The sequence below is a fragment of the Platichthys flesus genome, chromosome 13, assembly GCF_949316205.1.
Source record: "Platichthys flesus chromosome 13, fPlaFle2.1, whole genome shotgun sequence".
Lineage (NCBI taxonomy): Eukaryota > Metazoa > Chordata > Actinopteri > Pleuronectiformes > Pleuronectidae > Platichthys > Platichthys flesus.
In genome coordinates, this window is record NC_084957.1 from 22,122,042 (window position 1) to 22,142,120 (window position 20,079).

The following is a 20,079-nucleotide window of genomic DNA, read 5'->3' on the forward strand; positions in this document are numbered from 1 at the left end:
TATTTATCGAACAGAACAAAACCACAGTGTCCAGTGTTGCTTGTTTGCTGTTCAAACACACACTGGAATATTAAACATAGAAATGTGGACATTTTAAATAGAATATTCATGTGACTGCTGCCCTCTGCTGTCACTTGAAATAATCTCATCACTCCAAAGTTAGAGGTTTTATTTAAATGAAGCGTTCATCTTATTTAACATCTAAAGACAGAGGATTGGAAAATTGTTCATATTGTAAAATGCTCTTAGATAAGTTGATGTTTATGTTTTATATAAATGTTTTATGAGGCGTGAAAAGAGTATTTCAGTTACGCACAGATGTCAGTTTGGTATTCGGGCTGCTTTCCCAATTGTGACCCTCTTATAACATTCAACCTTTTCTCCTCAGACTCTGGAACCAGGAGCGTACCCTGGTTTCTCCCCGCTCTCTCCGCCCGAACAAACCACTCCCGTCCAACCGCGGAACCCCGAGCTGGAGCAAATAGCCAAAGCTATGAGAGGACGAATGTGAGTACTGAAGCGTGTTACCATTACTGCCTATGCTGCTGCTTTTGATACTACAACTTCTACAAATTCTAACATTAGTCCTTTTACTACAGCCTTTACCAGGTAATATTACCATTAGATATACAAGTGCTGTGTCTTCACCACAAGCACAGTTTTAGTGGGTCTCTTCAGCAGGAGAAGAGGCTGGCAGATGATGTTACAGAGATATGTCTTCTTCTGCTCAGGTTTGTTCTGAACGAGCTGATTCAGACAGAGAAGGACTACGTCAAAGACCTGGGCATCGTGGTGGAGGTGAGACACTCACTGCTGAGTCTGTGCTGTGGTATTGTCGTGACAACACCGTCACTGTTGTGTCTTTCTTTACGTTCATTTTTAGTTTCAAGGTTGTCCTCCCCATTCTTAGTTTGATATCATGAGGGGAAAAAATGTCTCGTTGGACTCAAACAGAAAATGATTAGACTTTGGTGGTCAAAGTTCAAGGTCAATGTGGCCTCACAACATCTTTGTTGGCAAAGACTGGAAGTAATTCCAAGTGAACATGGAACCTCTAAAAATTGTAACCTGGACAAAAAAAAATAACTCTTTTTTGCCGTAGGAAGTGCCAAGCTACCTATACCAGTATCATCATTAACTGACCTTTTCTGACCCCACAGAGTTTCATGAAGAAAATGGAGGAGAAGGGCATTCCCGAGGACATGAAAGGAAAAGACAGAATCGTCTTCGGGAACATCCACCAGATCTTCGACTGGCACAGAGAGTAAGCTCCACATCGGTGTCCAAAAACTGGAACTGGCCCCAAACAGGGGCTGACGAATAACATCCATCTTCTGTCTCTCACAGTTTCTTCGTAGGAGAGCTGGAGAAATGTCTTGAGGACAACGACCACCTGGCTGAGCTCTTCATCAAACATGTGAGTTTAGCTCGCTGCGACAATATGACGACTCATTATATACAATATGTTTGATTAAATAACTTTCATGTGTCTGTGTTGCAGGAGAGAAGACTCCACATGTACGTGGTTTATTGTCAGAATAAGCCGAAGTCCGAGTTCATCGTAGCAGAATATGACACATATTTTGATGTAAGTGATGCTTTACCACTTTGTGTAATTTAGCCATTCTGGTCTTTCTTTTTGATAAAGGCATCGTCATAGTCCAGGATGCAGAAATCCTCTTGTGAGACTTCCAGCTCTGTAATTATATAAATGTGTGGTTTCTGTAGCAGTGTTTTTGCATTATGTGAGGATTCCAGTCAGATTTTTGTTATATTTTCTGGTGCATGTGATGTTTAATTGAGCGAACACTGAGTATGAGAGAAACTTGTATGAAACAGAAGCTTTATGATGCTCTTGGTGTTTGTGTTGCAGGGAATCCAGCTGGAGATCCAGTCCAGACTGAGCATCAGTGACTTCCTCATTAAACCAATACAGAGAATCACCAAATACCAGCTGCTACTGAAGGTATTCTACATGTCGACAATCAGGAACAATGGTTTGAGTTCACAGACAGACTTTTTATAAGCAAAAAATCTCCTTTTAATACATTGTAAGTGCAAAAACGATAATTAAATAATATATGAAATGATTGAGACTGAGATCTTAATTTCCCATGTTGGTTATTGATAGAAACGTTATAAATACATTTAACTGAAATGTTATTGGAGTTTTTTGCCTGACACATTTGTTTGTGTGACCTTCAGGGTGAACTGTATTGAATCTATCATGAACTGGATTTAAATTGTGCTTAACATTTATGGTGTCGTCATATTTCTTCTCAGGACTTCCTGAAGTACAGCCTAAAGGCAGGAATTGACTGTGAACAAATTGAGGTAACTTTTGTTATAGTGCAGAAATGTCAGTTTATAAGACACATGTACAGTTGATGTTACATCCAAGCCTGAAACCAAGGCTGATTTATTTTTCTTCCGCTGACATTGTTGTTATTATCTCTTTGTGTCTGTCTCTTACAGAAAGCCGTAAATTTAATGTCTCAGGTTCCTAAGCTGTGTAATGACATGATGAATCTGGGTCGGCTGCAGGGATACGAGGTTTGATCATCTAAATGTTTGCACACAGAACCATGAAACATCAACCGGTCTGAAAGAGTCATTGACCACAACCATGTCTCCTTACAGGGTAAACTGACCAGTCAGGGCAAACTGCTGCAGCAGGAGACCTTCTTTGTGACGGAGCAGGACACCGGCGTCCTGTCGCGCTCGAAAGAACGACGAGTTTTCCTCTTTGAGCAGATCGTCATCTTCAGTGAGTTGCTCAGAAAAGGATCCTCCACGCAAAGATACCAGTTCAAGAAGAGCATCAAGGTAAAGAGAGGATAGGGTTCATCATCCATGAGGAATAACTAATAGTTGAAAAATATGTAATTTTGTTTTTACCTTCAAGACAGTTTTGTGTTCTATGAGTCTATAAACTTTGAACACCCATGCTGCTCCTCTTCTCCTCAGGTTTCATACCTGGGTCTGGAGGAAAGTGTGGAGAACGATCCCTGCAAGTTCGTCATGTCATGTCGCGGCTCATCTGAGCGTTTCACTCTGCAGGCGGCCAACGTAGACATCAAGCAAATCTGGGTCCAACATATTCAGGAAGTTCTGGACGCTCAGTGCAACTTCCTGTCTGGTGAGGGAAACAAAAGCAGAATATAAACCTCTGATGCACGACCTTTACACTTTTTCGGCCAAAAAGGGACAGCGGACTGATCCCTTCAGTTCAATCTACGACCTTCACTTTCTCCAAGACTGTCATCCCAGAGAAGGAAACCCAACAAGAGAGAAATCTAAATGCTCTGTCTGTGTGTGATTGTAGCTCTCCAGTCACCTATTGAGTACCAGAAGGAGAAGGGCGCAGGAGGTGGCTGCTCGTCACTGACCAGAAACCGTTCGTCTTCTGGGAACCGGCCCAGCATTTCCTCTCACAGCCGGCCGTCCTCCGCTGTCGGCCTCTGTGACAAGGAAACAGAGAGAGGGAGGAGCCAGATGAAAGTGTCAACCTCCAACGGTGGTTCGTCGTGTTTTGACTCGAGGGTGAGTTTTCGATGAAAAGCTTGCACACACATGATAAATGGGAACTAAATTCTACTAATTCAGAATACTAAATTCTGCATATTGTTTTTTTTTTTGGCATAAATATGGAGCATGTTAGAGATCAGGCCATGATGCACTTTCTCTCTTTGCTAAGTTTGGAACCTGTTCCTGAAAGCCAAGGTTAAAATCTGGGCTACTGCAGGTGTAGCAGAATACTGTTCAGGTTTATACACACAGTCCATACTGGACAGACCTGGCCTACTTTGAACAGTTCTGTTCACTTTTGGATAAATGTCCCTAGACTATAGTTTCTCCACTAGTTTCTTTTTAAATCTGGACAGAATGAAAACCTTAAAAATCTCAATTACATCCAAATGTTTTTTTTTTACTGTGGATTATCAAGAATAATTCTTCCCTCAGTGTTGAGGTCATTTCCAGACATTAGTTATTTTTAACTTTTATTTGAACATTTATGCACCAACCAGGAGCAGAAATCTTCATTTAATTTTATGATAGAATGACAATACAGGTTTTCTATACCCTCATTTTTTGGAATGAAAATAAAGTGAACAGGTCGCTGTTGTCCTCCTTTCTCCTGCTCCTGCTCCTTGCTCCTGGCCTTTTTCCAGACATTAGTTATTTTTAACTTTTATTTGAACATTTATGCACCAACCAGGAGCAGAAATCTTCATTTCATTTTATGATAGAATGACAATACAGGTTTTCTATACCCTCATTTTTTGGAATGAAAATAAAGTGAACAGGTCGCTGTTGTCCTCCTTTCTCCTGCTCCTTGCTCCTGGCCTCCCTCTGCTCCTCCTCAGTTTGAGGTCGGCTGCAGCAGGACTGTTATCCAACCCACGTAGTCGCACCTTCATGTTGTCCTCATCCTCAATTATCCTCATTCTCTCTTCCTCCCCTTTCTCCTCCATCTCCTGTTTTTCTTAATTCATCCTTTCCCCTCCTCCTACTCCGCCTCTTCCTCCTCCTCCTCAGGACAGCGACGGCGGCTGCAACGGCGTCTCCTCCACCATGCTGGTCACTCAGAACTACTCAGCGCTCAAGGAGAACGAGATCTGCGTCAGTCAGGGGGAGGGGGTGCAGATCCTGGCCAACAACCAGCAGAACATGTACCTTGTTTACCGTCCCGCCAACAGCCAGTCGCCCGCCGCTGAGGGCTGGGTGCCAGGACACATCCTGGGCCCAGCCGCAAAGTCCATAAAAGACTCTTCCTCTACTTCCTCCTTCTCAGCGGCGGTGGCCGATGCCAACAACATCAAGTAAGTCAACCCAGCACAATCCTCCCCACCCAGCACTTCTCTCCCCGCAGACAGACGCACTTCTGGCACGATGACAAATGAGGCGACAAAACGCTGCCTCCCCATATTTTTTGGAGTCGGCACCCCTCCCTCGTTACTCACTGCCTCTTCCCTCCCCTCCTAACCCATTGTTCCCTCCTTCCCTATCCCCTCCCTCCTTCTCCTCCTCCCTCTTGGACCTCATTGGAGATTCTTTTTTTTTTCTCCTCCTGATGTTCTGCTCCTCGGAGGTAAAAGGTACTGATCTGGTCTCTTACTGTCCATCAAGCAGCTTTGGAGCCATTGTCACTTGACGGCTCTGTGGCAACTACATGAACTCAAAAACACACAGGCACACACACACACACTCTGACAAATGTTCATGTAAACGAGAACTGGAGAGTTTTCCTGCAGGAATAGAGTGGATAGAAATTCTTGTAACCTGTAGGTGACTCTGGAAACACAAGATAAAACCGTTGACACTACGTGGAGCTAAAACCAGACTTATTTCAGTTTCTAACACTTTTTTTCTTTCTTTTTTGTAAATTACTTATTTTTTTCACTGTTTTTTGGAACAAATAATCGATCACCTGGGGCATTCAGGTGGACTCAGCCCCGTTCTCCGCAGTGGAGAAGATTTATTTTGTTGTCTGTGGCAATCTATACAGAAATTTGTGTTTATTCCTCTTGTTGTTGTTTGTCGTTGTTTTTCTGCCTAGTAATTATTATTGTTATTATTATTTTACGGACAAAGTTGGACTCTTTTCCTCCATTTTGATTTTGTTTATTATGTCGGCAGTTCACTGTACAAAGTAAATTTCGGTTCTTCGACTGAAGCTCTAGAACATTCCTGTTAAAAAAAAATCCCTTTGCACTATTTAAGATGAAGAAAAATATGAAGTCAGGCTGTGCAATATGTTTCATTTAATGGCAACGGTCAGCATTGTACTGTTGGTAGTGGAATGATAATGATTTTAAATGTATTTTAAATATGTAAAATAAACCTTTTGGACTTGAGCATGAGTTAGCAAAGCGACATGAAGGTGACGTTGTTTTCTTCTGCGTTAGGCTGAAGATGATTGACAGTTTGTAGTTTTTAATATTTGTAAATAAACTACAACAGCAAATGTGACACTGAGCGTTCTGCCTACTTCTGTGTGCACTGTTACACCACTAGATAGAGTGATTTAGTTCAGAATTAGGCTGGTTTGAAGAGACAGAATTTGAATGATTTTATCTATTTCAGACGAACCTCGAAAGTGATAAAAGATTTATATCAAAAAAGAAATTCCACTTTTTTTCTTGTATGATTGATTTCAACTTTTTGTCTTTGTTATTGTTGTAGTAATATTTCTTTTGATATTTTTGTTTTGGTTTGTTTTTACTAACCAACGGTCTGATTTTCCACAAGATACAAATATTAAACTGGTGAAAAATTAGAAGATGCCTCTTCAGTTTTCATAAATCTTAGTAATTAACAATTAAAAAGCCTCTGAAGGTGTCCTAGATTGTTTTATTATGAGATAAGGTCATTATTTTATATTTAACAGCTTTAAAATGTGACAGCAATTATTACAGTAAGGCTTGAACTAATTATTCTATAACTTTACCTTCATTATTACATGAAACTCAGAAGAAGTTGATAAAATAATTAGTTTCAATTTTAACAAAAGCAGATGTTAAATTATCTTTTGAAACAAATATTCATGTATATTATTATTCATTAGCTCAGGAAACACAAGTGGATAAGGGTTGAAAATGTTCTCATTGTCGTCTTCCCTGCTTGTTTTGGAAGAAGATATTTTACACTTATGTGTGTCTCTTTCTCTTTATTCCAGTCTAAATGTTCAGTCTCTCTCTCCTCTCTGTCTCTGAATAAAGTCAGACCAGTGTCGCTCTATCATCCTCCTGTTGAATCTAACTGGACCAGAAGAGTCTGGCTGCAGCTTCAGGCAACAACAACACACTCACAACCCTCTGCTACAACAACCCAGAAAGACTCACTCATTTAGATTGTACAGACACTCACATTTTACCCAAACCACAGGGGAAGTATGGAGCTCAAATGTTACTAGATGATTTCCTATTAATAATTAATTTAAGGTCACCATTAAATAAGCTTGTAGGAATATGAGTGATACAAGATGTAGATTTTCCGCCTATGGACATAATACAACTCTTTCGATTACTGATTCCAGTTATAATTATAAGAAATGTTCTCACAATTATGAAAAATTCTGCATTCAGTGTAATAAGATAACTTCACAAAATTGTGAGATAATTCAATATAATCATTTAAAAAAACACCAATATTCAAAGTAAGTATTTTAGATAATGACACAACCAGAATCAACAGTTTAATGACAACTTGTCAAATATAGTTCTAACTTGGAACCAGTCACTCACTAGTTTGACCCAAATGGAACAGAAATGTTGTTCTGAGACATATTTTTTTTTTGTTTTAATGCACAATATGTTTAATAATATAAAACCAATATCCAATACAATGTATAATAAAATAAACAACAATATAAGACATGTTACCACTTCTATTTGCATCGGTGTTATACATAAACAAAATATATGATGACAGTTACAATGTTTAAATGCTGTTTATACTTAATATATGTAAATGATGACACCTCATCTCTGCATTAAAAAAAAAGCATTGTTTCAATAATGACAGAAATATATCAAATCACAAACACACATCCGAGTCACTAAATGGTGTCAGTGGTCAGAACGTGAAGTTGTGACCTGGCGGCCATGTTGCCTCTGCAGCCAGACTAAGCTGGACGCCACTGAGCTTCCCTCTGATTGGCTGCTTGACGTTTCTCGTTCCTGTACCGTACAGGAAGTCTCTGTCGTGGAACACACTGCGTGCCCGGAAGCGCGCCGAAGCCAAGGACGGCACCTCCTTTGGGGTCAGAGGTCACGAGAACGGCCTCTTCCGTAAACCCAAAGAAACCACGCCCCCTCCCCCTATAGCCTCCCCTGCCACGGGGGTGAAGGGCAAAGTGAGTAACGTAGGTCAACGGCGCACGCTGGTGATGTCATATGTGTGTGCCAAAACCCCCTCACCTAGCTCCCCACCCTCCCCCAACTTGGTTTTCATTTTTGATTCTTAAACTGTGTGGGTGGGTGTGTGTGTATGTGCAAACCAACCAACACGCACAGTTGTTTTTTGAGTGTCTTGATTTGATCCCAGCAGCAGTTCTCAACCTGCGTTAGTTTAAACCAACGTTCACTCAACCAAAAGGTTGCTCATGAAAGTGAATTTTCTGGATCTCTGCAGCCAATTCCTACTCAGAGATTGAATTAGCATTTATTTGATGGTGATGGACGTGTTGTGACGACCTGCAGGTAACTGAGTGACTGTTCCTTTTTGTGTCACAAGCTGTAATGTTTGTTTACTTGGCTAGTTTGAGCCGCTCAGCCACCCAGATATCTAACTTGTTAGATAAATAAAATATCCTGGGATATGTTGGTCTAATCCTTCCCTTGGATCCATTAATTGGCCACATTCAAAGGAGGCATGCCACTGTGACACAATTGGTCTTCAAATTCATCCTCAGCTCATGTGTTGTGGCTTCTGTATTCTGTGTAACTCTCCCAGGCCACCGTACATTTCCTAAGTTAAAAATCTAGTTAAATTTAAATCCTGCTGTTACTGGGGCCACAAGGTTTAGAGAAAGCGGGGGTTGGATTACGATGATTAAAGTCGGATCATAATCACACTCACAGAAATAGAGATGGAAATGTTATTTCCACACATGTAAATAAGAACCGGTTGAGAACACTGCAAGTGTTTTTTATTTTATCTTTTTTATCTTTATTTATTTTACCTGACAACATTCAACCGCACTGATTGAAAAATAAAGTCTATTTTGTTTTTCGTGTTGTTTGATTTATATTCCCTCGCTGTGCATGGGTAGAAGTAGAACCCGGGTTACTTGGATTTGTTTTTAAGTTGCTCAGCATCTTGTTAACTCTTGTTTTATTTTGTAGTGAACTAACATGAATGTGTTTGGATGTAACATTGTCTACAAAGTAAAAATGAAAATCTTAAGATTATGTTTCTGTGACTCACTTGAGGTAAAGACTTGGGTTCATGTGACACTTTATGTTTCAGAGCAAAAGTACAAAAGAAATGCATTTTAAAAAAACTTGAAACAAATGTTGAAGTTTTATCCTGAAGCTGTGAAAAGAAACAGATTTCCAACGAACAAAGCATTTGTTCCTGCCTCTGTAGAACATCACTTCTTTCTATTTGCATCATGAAATGAAACTAATTGAACTATTTCTACAGACAACAGTCAGTAAGAAATTATTAAGAGTTTAGTCTTAATACTTACAACAAAATCAAGAAAAAAAGCAGTTGAACTCCCTTGCAGAAACAAAAACAAGATTGTTTTCTGTCAAAGCCAGAAATTGGAAGTTGAGGAATTGTTGAATGTTTTTTCAACACTCGCTCTTCAATTTCTAAGTTCCTGGATTCAAAGCACAATAAGGCCTAAATTCCTGCGTCAAAGCTCCTCTGACTCTGAAGATTAAAGTGCTGATGCTAAAATAATTCAACACTCGGCTGTGGTTGTATGCTGCTTCATGAAACTAAGGAGGTGCAGGTCTGAGACTAAAGCACAGGATAACGTGGAGAGTGTCAGAGCCGAGTGAACATTTACTGCTGCTACTAGTTAATATATTAAAGGTCCTAAAAAGATTCAAACCACAGCAGCTCCCAGGTGAGTATCAGTCACTAACAGTAGGTTCAGTGCTGTTCCCTCCAGAACTTTTCTTATTTATGCCTCCTCTCAGCTTACTACCTTAATTTCTCTTGCATGCCTTCACTCCTTTCTCTATTTCTTGCATCTCCTTCCTTGTTCCTTTGATTTTTCTCATCTCTTGTTTGCTTTCTTTCCTTCTTTCCTGGTCCCAAATCTGCACTCTGCTGCCTTCACTCCATCCCATTCTTAACCTACCTCTCTTATTCCTCCTCCTCTTCTTCCTCCTCTGCGTTGGTTCTCCATCAGGACACGTCAGATGAGTCGGACTGTGACGATGACCTCGTCCCAAAGACCGGCATGGAGGTACGACACGTCGCACACTGTTTGTGTCACTTCACTTTGGAAAAGTCAGAAACAGAAGAAATAAAAAAATTTATAATAAACTGTACTGTTGACGACAAAATGCAGCCGCACTGTTTCATGTGTCGAAAACTAAATATCTTAACTATTAAATAAATTCATGAATTGTCTTATAATGAGTTGAGTATGATCTTGACATCTGCTCCTGCTTATGAATTCAAAAGTTATGAATTATTGTGCAGTCTTATAGTCTGTAGTTCCTACATTGGGTGTTTGCTTTTGATTCTATGTTTTTGTTATGTTTATCATGAGGAGCTCAGTTTACTTTGACGTGTGTCAGGATTCCCAACTAAAAACCTTTTAGAAAAACTTTGACTTGGACATCATCTGTTTTCCAGCTTCTGAACCCAAACTTCATCCAGGAAGGTAAGAAACATGAGAAAAAACAGCCTAATATACCAATATATAAAAATGTATTAGCATATGCTTCTATACTTTTGTTTATCCGAGGACGTAGAAGAAGATATGTTGAACCAGGTCATGTGTGTGGTCGGGGCTGTGCAGTTTTATTCACTTAATCAAAGTGTTTAAAAGGCTTTTATCACAGCTAATAAGACTTAGCATGTGTATGTCTTTCTTCTGGGCAGTGGCTCCAGAGTTCCTCGTCCCTCTGTCAGATGTGGTGTGTGCATTTGGAGAAACAGTCGTCCTTTGCGGCAAAGTCTGTGGACGACCCAAACCCTCAGTCACCCTGAAGGGCCCTGACCAGAGCCCAGTGACCAGCAACAGCCGCTTCACCATCGACATCAGGTAACGTAATTCCTCCTCATCCTGCTTCCTTCCCGTAAACTTCTAGACTACTTCCTGCTGTCCACACTATATTATCCTTCTCGATCTTTTCTGAATCTTGTCCTCCGTCCCTTCACCTTCGTCCTCCTCTTCCTCTCCAGGGACACGGGTGACATCCTGTTGAAGATCTGCAATCTGATGCCTCAGGATACGGGGATCTACACCTGTGTTGCTGTCAATGACCATGGCTCTGCCTCATCCTCTGCCTCTATTAAAGTGCAAGGTAATACACCTGAGTTCCAGTTACATTTAGTAGCTCTGATAAGCAGCGACCCAACTGTAATGGTACTGAGAGATATTGTTTTTTTGTCTTTTCGCCTCCTTGCAGGAATACCATTAGCTCCTGGGCGGCCTGTGGCACAGGAAGCCAGTAGCACTGCTGTGATGATCGACTGGTCACCGCCGACTTCATCTGCCCACTCTGCCGTCAGCAACTACACTGTGGAGTACAGACAGGAAGGTGTGTGTGTGGGTGTGAGTGGGTGTGTATTTTTGGGAATTAAATAAAGTATTCTGATCATTCCCACTCTTCTATTGCAGACTCGTTGCTATGGCAGCAAGTGGCCAGCAGCAGGGAGGAGTGTATTCAGATCGACGCTTTGATCCCTGGCGGTCACTATCAGTTCAGAGTAAGAGCCTCCAACCACTGGGGGGTTGGGCCGCCGTCCGAGCCCTCCAACATGGTGACACTGCCCAGCAGCAGTAAGTCTGCAACTCATACTCTTTTAAAACTAGAGCCAAAGAAACGTCAATAAAGAGTTTAAAATGGGATATATCCACAATATGAAATAAAGGTGTATGGGCCCATATTGTGTAAAATGCATTTTCTGGGCTTGTACTATCCGTAATGACGTGAAGGGGGTCAGTAGGGACCCTCAAAGTATGAAAACAGTAATTCCTCAAACTTCACTCAGTTACTCAGATATATGTTATCGAAACGTCTCTTACTTCCTTCGCAATATGATTCAGGATGCCACTTGTTCATCCCCACCCAGTCCTGCCTCTGAACCCACCACCCCTGCTCAGAGGCGTTACTCCATATTGAAACTCCTTTGTGAAACTCCGTACTGTAACTCTGGACGTTAGTCCTACATTGGCCAACTGTACAGCTAAAACTTTTACAAACTCGAGGACGATGTAACTTAACCTTCAGAAACATCCTGTTGTAGCCGACTGTAAATATGTGACTGTTCTTCTATAGCTTTATCCAAACATGACGTGACTTTCAGCTGTGTTTACCCGAGTGAATGCGCCAGAATGAGACCAGTGATAGGTCTGATCACGTGTTACTCAAAAGTGCAGTCAGCCAATCAGATGAGGGGCTCAAGAGGCAGGCGAAAACCGCCTGTTCTGTCTGCGGCTCCAGGGAGAAGCAGTAGAGGACTTGGAAATACACATTGCAGCAGTTTTTTCTACTTTTAACTACTGATATATCATCTTAGAGGTACCAATACCGCAAATTAAGTCCCAGAAAGATGAAATATATGGGCCCTTTTAATTACATGTCTGTGCAGGGACATAATGCAGCCCGCTTAGCATAAAGACTGAAAACGACTTACCTGCATCTTTCGAAAAAAGAAATCACCAATCTTGTGCCAGCCCACTGTGATGTCACCATTGAGAAGTAGAGTCATTTTCTCATTTACTTCTTTAGAAACAACCAGTGGAGTCGCCCGCTGCTTGTCGAGAATTGTTTATAAGCAGTGTATGTGACCAAATCATCTCGTGCCCACTTATTTACAATATGAAACTCAAGTCGCTGTTATACATGTCGTATGTACGTTAAGCTAGATTAATCACAACCAATAGCTCACTAATGAGATTGAAATAAATCTAAGAATTATTTATTTTCAAGTATTCTCATGCTGAGATTATGTTAGAAAAGAAAATGGTTTAATCTTTCAATCCTGCTCCTGTGTTCAGACTCTGGAAAGGACGGTACAGGAATCCAGTGGAAGGAAAACTTTGACTCGAGCTTCTCTGAGATCTGTGAGATTGGAAGGTAAACTGACGCCTCAGAAAAACGCATCAAACAACACAAACTTGATAATCGGCCCGATGTTAATATCTGTTTGAGATATTCAACCTTTTTAAATTCTCTCATGTTTGTGGCTACATCTGATTTTTTTTAGGGGACGATTTTCCGTGGTGAGAAAATGTCTCAACAAGCCCACAAAGAAGGAGGTGAGTCCTCACACATAGCTGAAGCTCGGATGTTTGTTTTATCTGTTTGAAGTCGGGTGAAGTGTTTATTTTTGTTTCCTTTTCAAAAGTTGTATATTATTTGTATTGTATTATTCAGTTGGTTATTATACAACTGGTCAATTTAGTGTACAGTAAGGTTTACATTTATGTACTAAGTACCAGGCAAAGAACATAAATTATGAAGTTTTAAGATTATTCTAGGGTTATTCTATTACTTATTTAGTACATATATTTTTTCGTATTCTCTTTCACCATGAAGCCGGTTTGTAATGTTTCTGTCCAGGTTGCCGTGAAGTTTGTGAGTAAGAAGATGCAAAAGAAAGAGCAGGTGGCTCATGAGGCGGACATCCTGCGGCACGCACAGAATCACCAGCTGGTGGTTCTGTTGGACACATACGAGTCTCCCAATTCATTGATGCTGATCCTCGAGCTGTAAGTCTGACATGTCAACTAAAGATTCTGGTTTTACTTTTTCTACCTAGCGAGCCGGCGATCTAACACCTAAGCCATTTTAGCTAGTGGGCTATCCTGCGTAGCTAAGGAGCTGAAAAACCTTAACTTTAATTTATTTGTGCGAATCAGGCTGGAGGATGGTCGTCTGCTTGACTACCTCGTTGCCCACGATGAGCTGATGGAGGAGAAGGTGGCATTCTTCATCCGAGAGACACTCGAGGCGCTGCAGCACCTTCACACCTGTAGAGTAGCGCACCTGGATCTCAAGGTCAGAACCACATGTGTGCTCTAAATGAATAATGATTATTTGAACTTTATATGGACTTGTTATTCCATCTGTCTGAATCCTGTTTGTCTCCTCTTCAGCCTGAGAACATCATGGTCGACCTTCACTCTCCCACCCCGTGCATTAAACTCATTGACCTTGGCGATGCTGTCCAGCTGTCCTCCCACCGCCGTTACGTCCACCTCCTGCTTGGAAACCCAGAGTTTGCCGCACCTGAGCTCATCCGTGGGACACCAGTCTCTGTTGCGACAGACGTGTGGAGCATTGGCGTGTTGGCTTACGTGATGCTCAGCGGCGTTTCCCCATTTCTGGATGAATCTCCAGAGGAAACTTGCGTCAACATCTGCCGCCTGGACTTCTGCTTCCCGGACGAATACTTCCGCGATGTGAGTCAGGCGGCAAGGGATTTTGTGATGTCGGTGCTGCAGCAGGATCAGAGGAAGAGGCTGAGTGCTTCTTCCTGTCTGCAGCACCCGTGGGTGGGTCGTGGGGGCGCACATGGCGGGGAGTACTCCAAGACACCCCTGGACACGACAAGGCTTGCCACATTCATTGACCGAAGAAAACAGCTGCATGATGTTAGGCCCATCACGAATATCAAAGGGCTGGTGAGCAGCAGCATGGGCAACACACTGTGAGATCTGATTGTCCGAACATCCGAGAACAAACCATGTGTGACCACCAGGAATGAAATCATCAATATACTTTAAGCATTTTAATCATCCTGAGTATTTTATACTTTCTGAGTGGGGAAAGGATTTGGTGCCTTTGGAGTAAGATTTAATTATCTTTCCTTGGTCCAAATCTATTGAGCAAAGAAAGTCTTTAGATTTTATGGCTGCGCATTATTCAAATTTGACCAACATTTCATCAAGTCTTTTGTTACAGAATCTACAGAAGTAGCTCTGAGGAAAATAACCACTGTGAAGAAGCATGATGGCAACATGTTCGATTTTGTTTACATTAAATTGTTTATTTTTAACAGATACATTTTTTTTATTTATTAAAGATAACGGTCTGTTAATCCATAATGTGGAGCTAAACCTTAACTTAGATCTGATGAAGGTTGTTTCCTCAACCTGAGACACGGTTGGGCTCAGGGACACTTGCCTGTTGGCATCCTCACTAGCCAAGGGGCCAAAAGAATCTATAACTGAACAGGCTAAACAGTAATGGAAAGTTTCAAACCAATAAGGCACTCTGTTGTGTCAACAAAATAACTGGCTTGATGTATGCGTGACCAGCGGCTGACATCAAAGAGTCAGTTCGTAGCAAATCTGGTTAAACACTGTGATGAATTATGTTATTAAAGTGTCTGCTGTTGTCTAATTTGAGCTAAATTAAGATCCAGGATAAGTGTTAGAGTAGTTAAAAAGCCTTTAATGTTGGTTTTCTTTCTTTGGCTACATAGTAAGGTGAGCAGGGTCAGAGTTCGATGCCTTGCCCAACTGTACTGACGTGATTTTTAGCCTTTAGAGAATAAACCTGGGGATGTAGCTTAAGGGAAAAAACAAGTCAACTAGTAATCGTACGTTTACTAGTATCAACAGTATGATGAGACACTACATCAAGAAAGTAGTTGTAAACTCTCTGAAGATGTACACAAATGTGGACTAAATGAAGGCCGACTGTTTCAGTATACAAATCTCAACATTGAGCATAAATGAGCTCAATGGTTTCTGTGAGAATTTGCCATTTCACCCAGAAGCAAGAATGTTTAACTAATTGTGGTGTTGACGATGAGGTGATTCATCAAGGAGGGAATATGAAACAAGATCTTGCCATCTCTCATTTCTCATTGTTCGTCTCAGTTTGGTTACTGTTGGGAATTTTCTTTTAAACAGAAAAATAAAAATAGTTAAGAAACCAGGACTTAAGGGGATGTTGTACTCGTCTTGTCCGTAACAGATCCTGAAACTTAAACCACCAACAACAACAGTATTCTTGGTTGCATCTGATTTGGACCTTTCTATCATATACTTATTATTTATCAGACTTATTTATTGAATGTTTATTTATGTTAGGACTAAGGTTGATCATGCCTCATTTTTGAAGTCGTGACCTGGACCAGAACATGAAGTAAAACAATTCACTGAGGGACTGCTGAAGTGAGCACGAGCAGAGTTTACATTCTGAACAGTGTCCTGCTCGGACTTGACTGCACTGTACTAAAGTGTCATGAAACAAGATGAACTGGCTCGAATGTACCAGCGGCATCACCACCAGGACGGTGTCACCCTGACACTCAGGATTTCTGTACTTAACGTTGGATCTCTGACCACATGGGGAAACCTGGAGGCTGAAATCTGCTCGATGGAACACAATTAGTTTGTATCACTGTTTACATGAACTTAGTTAGTAGAATAATCAGGGAAAACCTGCATGTTAAATCACCAGGGATGGTTTAGAAGTCCATCAACATTAGGTGTGGAGGTGAGAAATGAACTCGATCCCTATTGTGTGTACATTTGTCTACAACCACAGTGACAAATCACAGACTCTCGTGTTTGGTTCTCGTTTGTTTGGCTTGTAATATTGCTCCGACTTAGCAGCTGGTGTGGCTAGAGGACAGAAGATAATGTTTCACTGTCCTGTTTCTACTGATGATTGTAATTTCTTGTAGAATGTGTTCTGCCATTATAGGTGATGTCTTCTGCTTTCACCAAATGCTTTCACATCATTTTGCACCTCCAATTACCCAGTTAGCATTTAGCTTACTGTGATATTAGGCATTTATATATTGTGCAGGAAGAGGCGCAGGATGTGGAAATGTGAGCTGCTTTGATGGCCTCACACAACAACATCATTACACATCTGCAGGTGTAGTCATTTGTGTTTACCTGTGCAGCTGATTTGGATAAGTACAAACCCGGGAGGCAATCGGGCATCTTACTTCTGCTTCATTTATTCGACTAAAACTGTCTGTGAATAAAAGGCTACAGAGCAATACATTTTTAGGTAAGACACAGATTATTGTGAATATATAAGTACGCTTATTAAACGTATTGATCTCACATTCAGATTGTATAATGCTTAAACTCAAAACAATGCACTTGCACTCAGGTAGCTCCTGTTTGTGCTTCCATTTGCTCTGCATGTGCTAAAACTGTGCACTTGCTTTGCACTCATATTTTGGTGTTTGGACAGGGTTCCTGCACTCTTGCTTCAGCTCTTCTCTTTGTGCTCATGCCAGTCCAGTCATCGTTGTGGGAGATTTAGCTTTATTTACGAAGATGGTTTAATAATAAAGCACAGGGGGGTGACAGTACATTAATCCAGTTAAAGTAACCACCCTAACACGTCTCTCATAGATTAAGTTAACATCGATCCACAAGTGGGGGGAACAATTTAATCTGTCAAATGTGGCAGACGTTTCATTTGTGCATTAAAGCAGCATGAAAACAAAAAGAGCTGAAGAGCAAGAAATCTGAGTGAAAGCAACAAACACCTGCATGCACTAAGTTTGAGCTCAAGCAGGAGCTGTTTGATTGAGAGCGCAGGGTTTCGAGTGAAAGCATTTCAAAATCTGAATATTAAGTAAATAAGTAGAAAAAACGCAATAAGCGTAGAGAGGAGAAAAATACCTAATTGATCAGAATTCACACCTTTGGTCTCACGACACAAGAGCCTGAGCCTTCATGTAACCTCAGTTTACATTTACACTGAAGAAGTACATGTGTTGTGTTTTAGTATTTCACTGAAATACTCGGGGTCTTCGTGATGTATAAGGTCTAACCCAGCCTGAAAACACGTTCAGTTCACCAGAATGATTAAGTTAGACTGAGGTCTGTATTCCTGTCTTTTTAAATTCATGTGAAACCTTTTATTTATTTGTTTGGATTTAAACTTGTGCCGAGGTGACAGCTTGTAAATGGAGAAAAGGAAGAAATATTCAAACTTGAGAATGCAGTAGTATTGTACAGTATGTAAAATAATAATCTGTTAAAAACCTGAAAAGCTCCACATTCTGTTTTGCTTCAATTCTTCTAACCTGCACAGCAACCGAGGCTGAATTTGAACTTTATGAAGAAGAAGAGTCGTCTAAACGACAAGAAACTTCACTACAGAGGATGTTCCAGCAAATCAGGTCCTCAATGACATCAACTGAAGGTGCAGCAAAAATACTTCTCAAGCATCGATGGATGTAAAATGGACAACGTGTCTATACTTCATCCTGTTGTACAGTGAAGCTAAAATACAAAACACAGGTTCAGCATTCTTGTGCGTTTTTTTCTACCCAAGGTCTGCGCAGTAGTGATCCCCCTGATCCCCCTGATGGTGGAGCCATGGTATCCAGGTTCTGCAAATAAATGCACTCGACCAATCACGACTCAGCTTGGGCTGCCAATCAAGAAGTTTCACCACAAAAATAACTTATTAAAACCAAACTTACTGGAACAATTAGCACTTGAAGTTTGACTTTTTAGTTTGGTCCATGTTCCATCTGCTCACATGGAGGAGGAAGGCTTACGGCCTATAATGGACCCAGCTTCCAGCAGCCGATGAAAGTGATTTGGCTTCACTTTGGGGATCTGCAATTATCATTTCATTTTCAGGAGGCACTCCTCTCTGGTCCAATTGCTACGCTACTCTTGCTGAAAATATTCAGAGGTAGAAACATCATCACCTTATAGCATGTCAGGCTTCACTGGTTTTGAATTGTGGATCATATACAAATATAATGTAAATATGACTCATGTAAAGATGTAAATGTACCTGAGATTCTAACCCTGTCCCAATGTTTAGTTTTTATTTCTATCCAGAATCCTCCAGGGGGCATTATACAAAGAAAAGAATCACATCCCTGCATGGTTCAGACAGAACTTCAGTTCTTTGTCTCAGAGGTAGCACTGTGGTGGCTCCGCCCTGTTGAATGTGCTGTTCCATCGGGACCCTGTTGAAAGGTTTTACCGTCGACTTCATGTCGAACAGCTGTATGAGCTGCTTCCTTGTGTTCCTTACGACCTGCTGGTTTGTTACTCTTTACTAATAAAGAACCTGCTTGTTTGTATTAATGACACTCAATGTCTCATATTCCCACTGTTGGTTGATTAGTGGATTTGTTGGTTGATTGGTGGGTGTGGATACCCAAGCTGTCAGGACACGTCCAATCAGGCCGGTTCTAACAAAAATGTTGAAATGATATTAAGGTTTGGTCACTTGAGGATCGACCTGATTTTTATACACAGCACAACAACCATGTGTGTCAGGAACAGGGTAACACAAACTCAGCGCAGCAAACTTCAATGGGCTCAGGGTCGGGTTCCGACAGAAAATTGCACCGTAGTTTGCCAACAGGATGACGCAAAAACACGGAACAAATTAGCTTGAAATTTGGACTGATTAGACTCGGCGTCAAGATAGTACTCAATAAACTTCTCAGAGAACAATCAATGGATCTCGAAGTTTAAAAACAGACAAATTTAGGGGACTGATCTTCATGAGTTTGAGATATAAGCTCTTCATTAATGATACAATTAAAATGACAAACTGATTGATTTATCACATCATCTATTCAACATCCCTGAAAGAAACCATGTGATTTAACAAAGACTGTACAAACAGCTAATCCTGTATTAGGAGTATTTACTGAGTTCAGTAGGATTATCAAAGAACGTTAAACATGTTCACTTACACATTTTTTATCTGGATTTAAGCTTCTAGCTCAGTTTTTGTAGCGCTGAACAACTTTGTAGATTTTGTAAATGAAGGTTAATGAGTTCTTTCTCTAACACAACTTAGAAATGTGAGACATTAAGCAGAGACAGAAAAGTGTAGACTAACAAAACCTGCAGCTTTAATAGTCTTTATTCAAAATCCTTTTTGCAATGATAAATATGACCCAGAACTTTATTATTTCAGTTCAGGCTGACAGCTCTTTAATTGTTAACTCTGAAAACTCTATGTAGTAAACAACTAAAGAGCCAGATGTTTCCCTCGGTGGAGACCAAACATTGAGCTGAAACCAAATAGTCTTTTGAATGTTGAATGGACAAACTGGTCCTCACAATGATAGAAGTACACATACACACACATACACATCCATACACACATACATACTGCCACAACAAAGCAAAAAGCTGACAACAGCTACTTTAAACTCAAAGCTTAAATCACAACACAAGTGTGTGTGTGTGTGTATGTGTGTGTGTGTGTCTGTCTGTCTGTCTGTCTGTCTGTCTGTCTGTCTGTCTGTCTGTCTGTCTGTGTGTGTGTGTGCGTGTGTGTGTGTGTGTATGTGTGTGTGTGTGTGTGTGTGGACTCTTTCTGGCTGCGTATGAACACCGTCACAGCAGCAGGTTGAACGGTCAGCCTTGGTTAATGAAATATTTATAATCCTGTGGTCAGTTCAGTTTGCGGT

General features: G+C 40.9%; 1 protein-coding gene across 2 annotated transcripts in view; it reads left to right on the forward strand.

The window, feature by feature from the left end:
* kalrna (kalirin RhoGEF kinase a) overlaps window positions 1-18,714 on the forward strand; it is a 123,386-nt gene extending 104,672 nt beyond the window's left edge. The window contains exons 45-68 of one of the 2 annotated variants that reach the window (XM_062402400.1): window positions 389-507; window positions 732-798; window positions 1,161-1,264; window positions 1,348-1,417; window positions 1,502-1,588; window positions 1,874-1,966; window positions 2,284-2,334; window positions 2,476-2,553; window positions 2,641-2,826; window positions 2,968-3,139; window positions 3,326-3,543; window positions 4,540-4,823; window positions 7,696-7,858; window positions 9,872-9,928; window positions 10,324-10,351; window positions 10,573-10,735; window positions 10,876-10,997; window positions 11,103-11,234; window positions 11,315-11,476; window positions 12,698-12,776; window positions 12,907-12,958; window positions 13,263-13,411; window positions 13,562-13,700; window positions 13,799-18,714. In XM_062402400.1, coding sequence (XP_062258384.1) covers window positions 389-507; window positions 732-798; window positions 1,161-1,264; window positions 1,348-1,417; window positions 1,502-1,588; window positions 1,874-1,966; window positions 2,284-2,334; window positions 2,476-2,553; window positions 2,641-2,826; window positions 2,968-3,139; window positions 3,326-3,543; window positions 4,540-4,823; window positions 7,696-7,858; window positions 9,872-9,928; window positions 10,324-10,351; window positions 10,573-10,735; window positions 10,876-10,997; window positions 11,103-11,234; window positions 11,315-11,476; window positions 12,698-12,776; window positions 12,907-12,958; window positions 13,263-13,411; window positions 13,562-13,700; window positions 13,799-14,356 — 3,333 coding nt within the window. In that variant the 3' untranslated portion in view covers window positions 14,357-18,714. Of the gene's footprint in view, window positions 1-388; window positions 508-731; window positions 799-1,160; window positions 1,265-1,347; window positions 1,418-1,501; window positions 1,589-1,873; window positions 1,967-2,283; window positions 2,335-2,475; window positions 2,554-2,640; window positions 2,827-2,967; window positions 3,140-3,325; window positions 3,544-4,539; window positions 5,974-7,695; window positions 7,859-9,871; window positions 9,929-10,323; window positions 10,352-10,572; window positions 10,736-10,875; window positions 10,998-11,102; window positions 11,235-11,314; window positions 11,477-12,697; window positions 12,777-12,906; window positions 12,959-13,262; window positions 13,412-13,561; window positions 13,701-13,798 lie in introns of those variants that run through there. The other variant, XM_062402399.1, reaches the window with a different exon arrangement.
* Window positions 18,715-20,079: the final 1,365 nt, after the last annotated feature.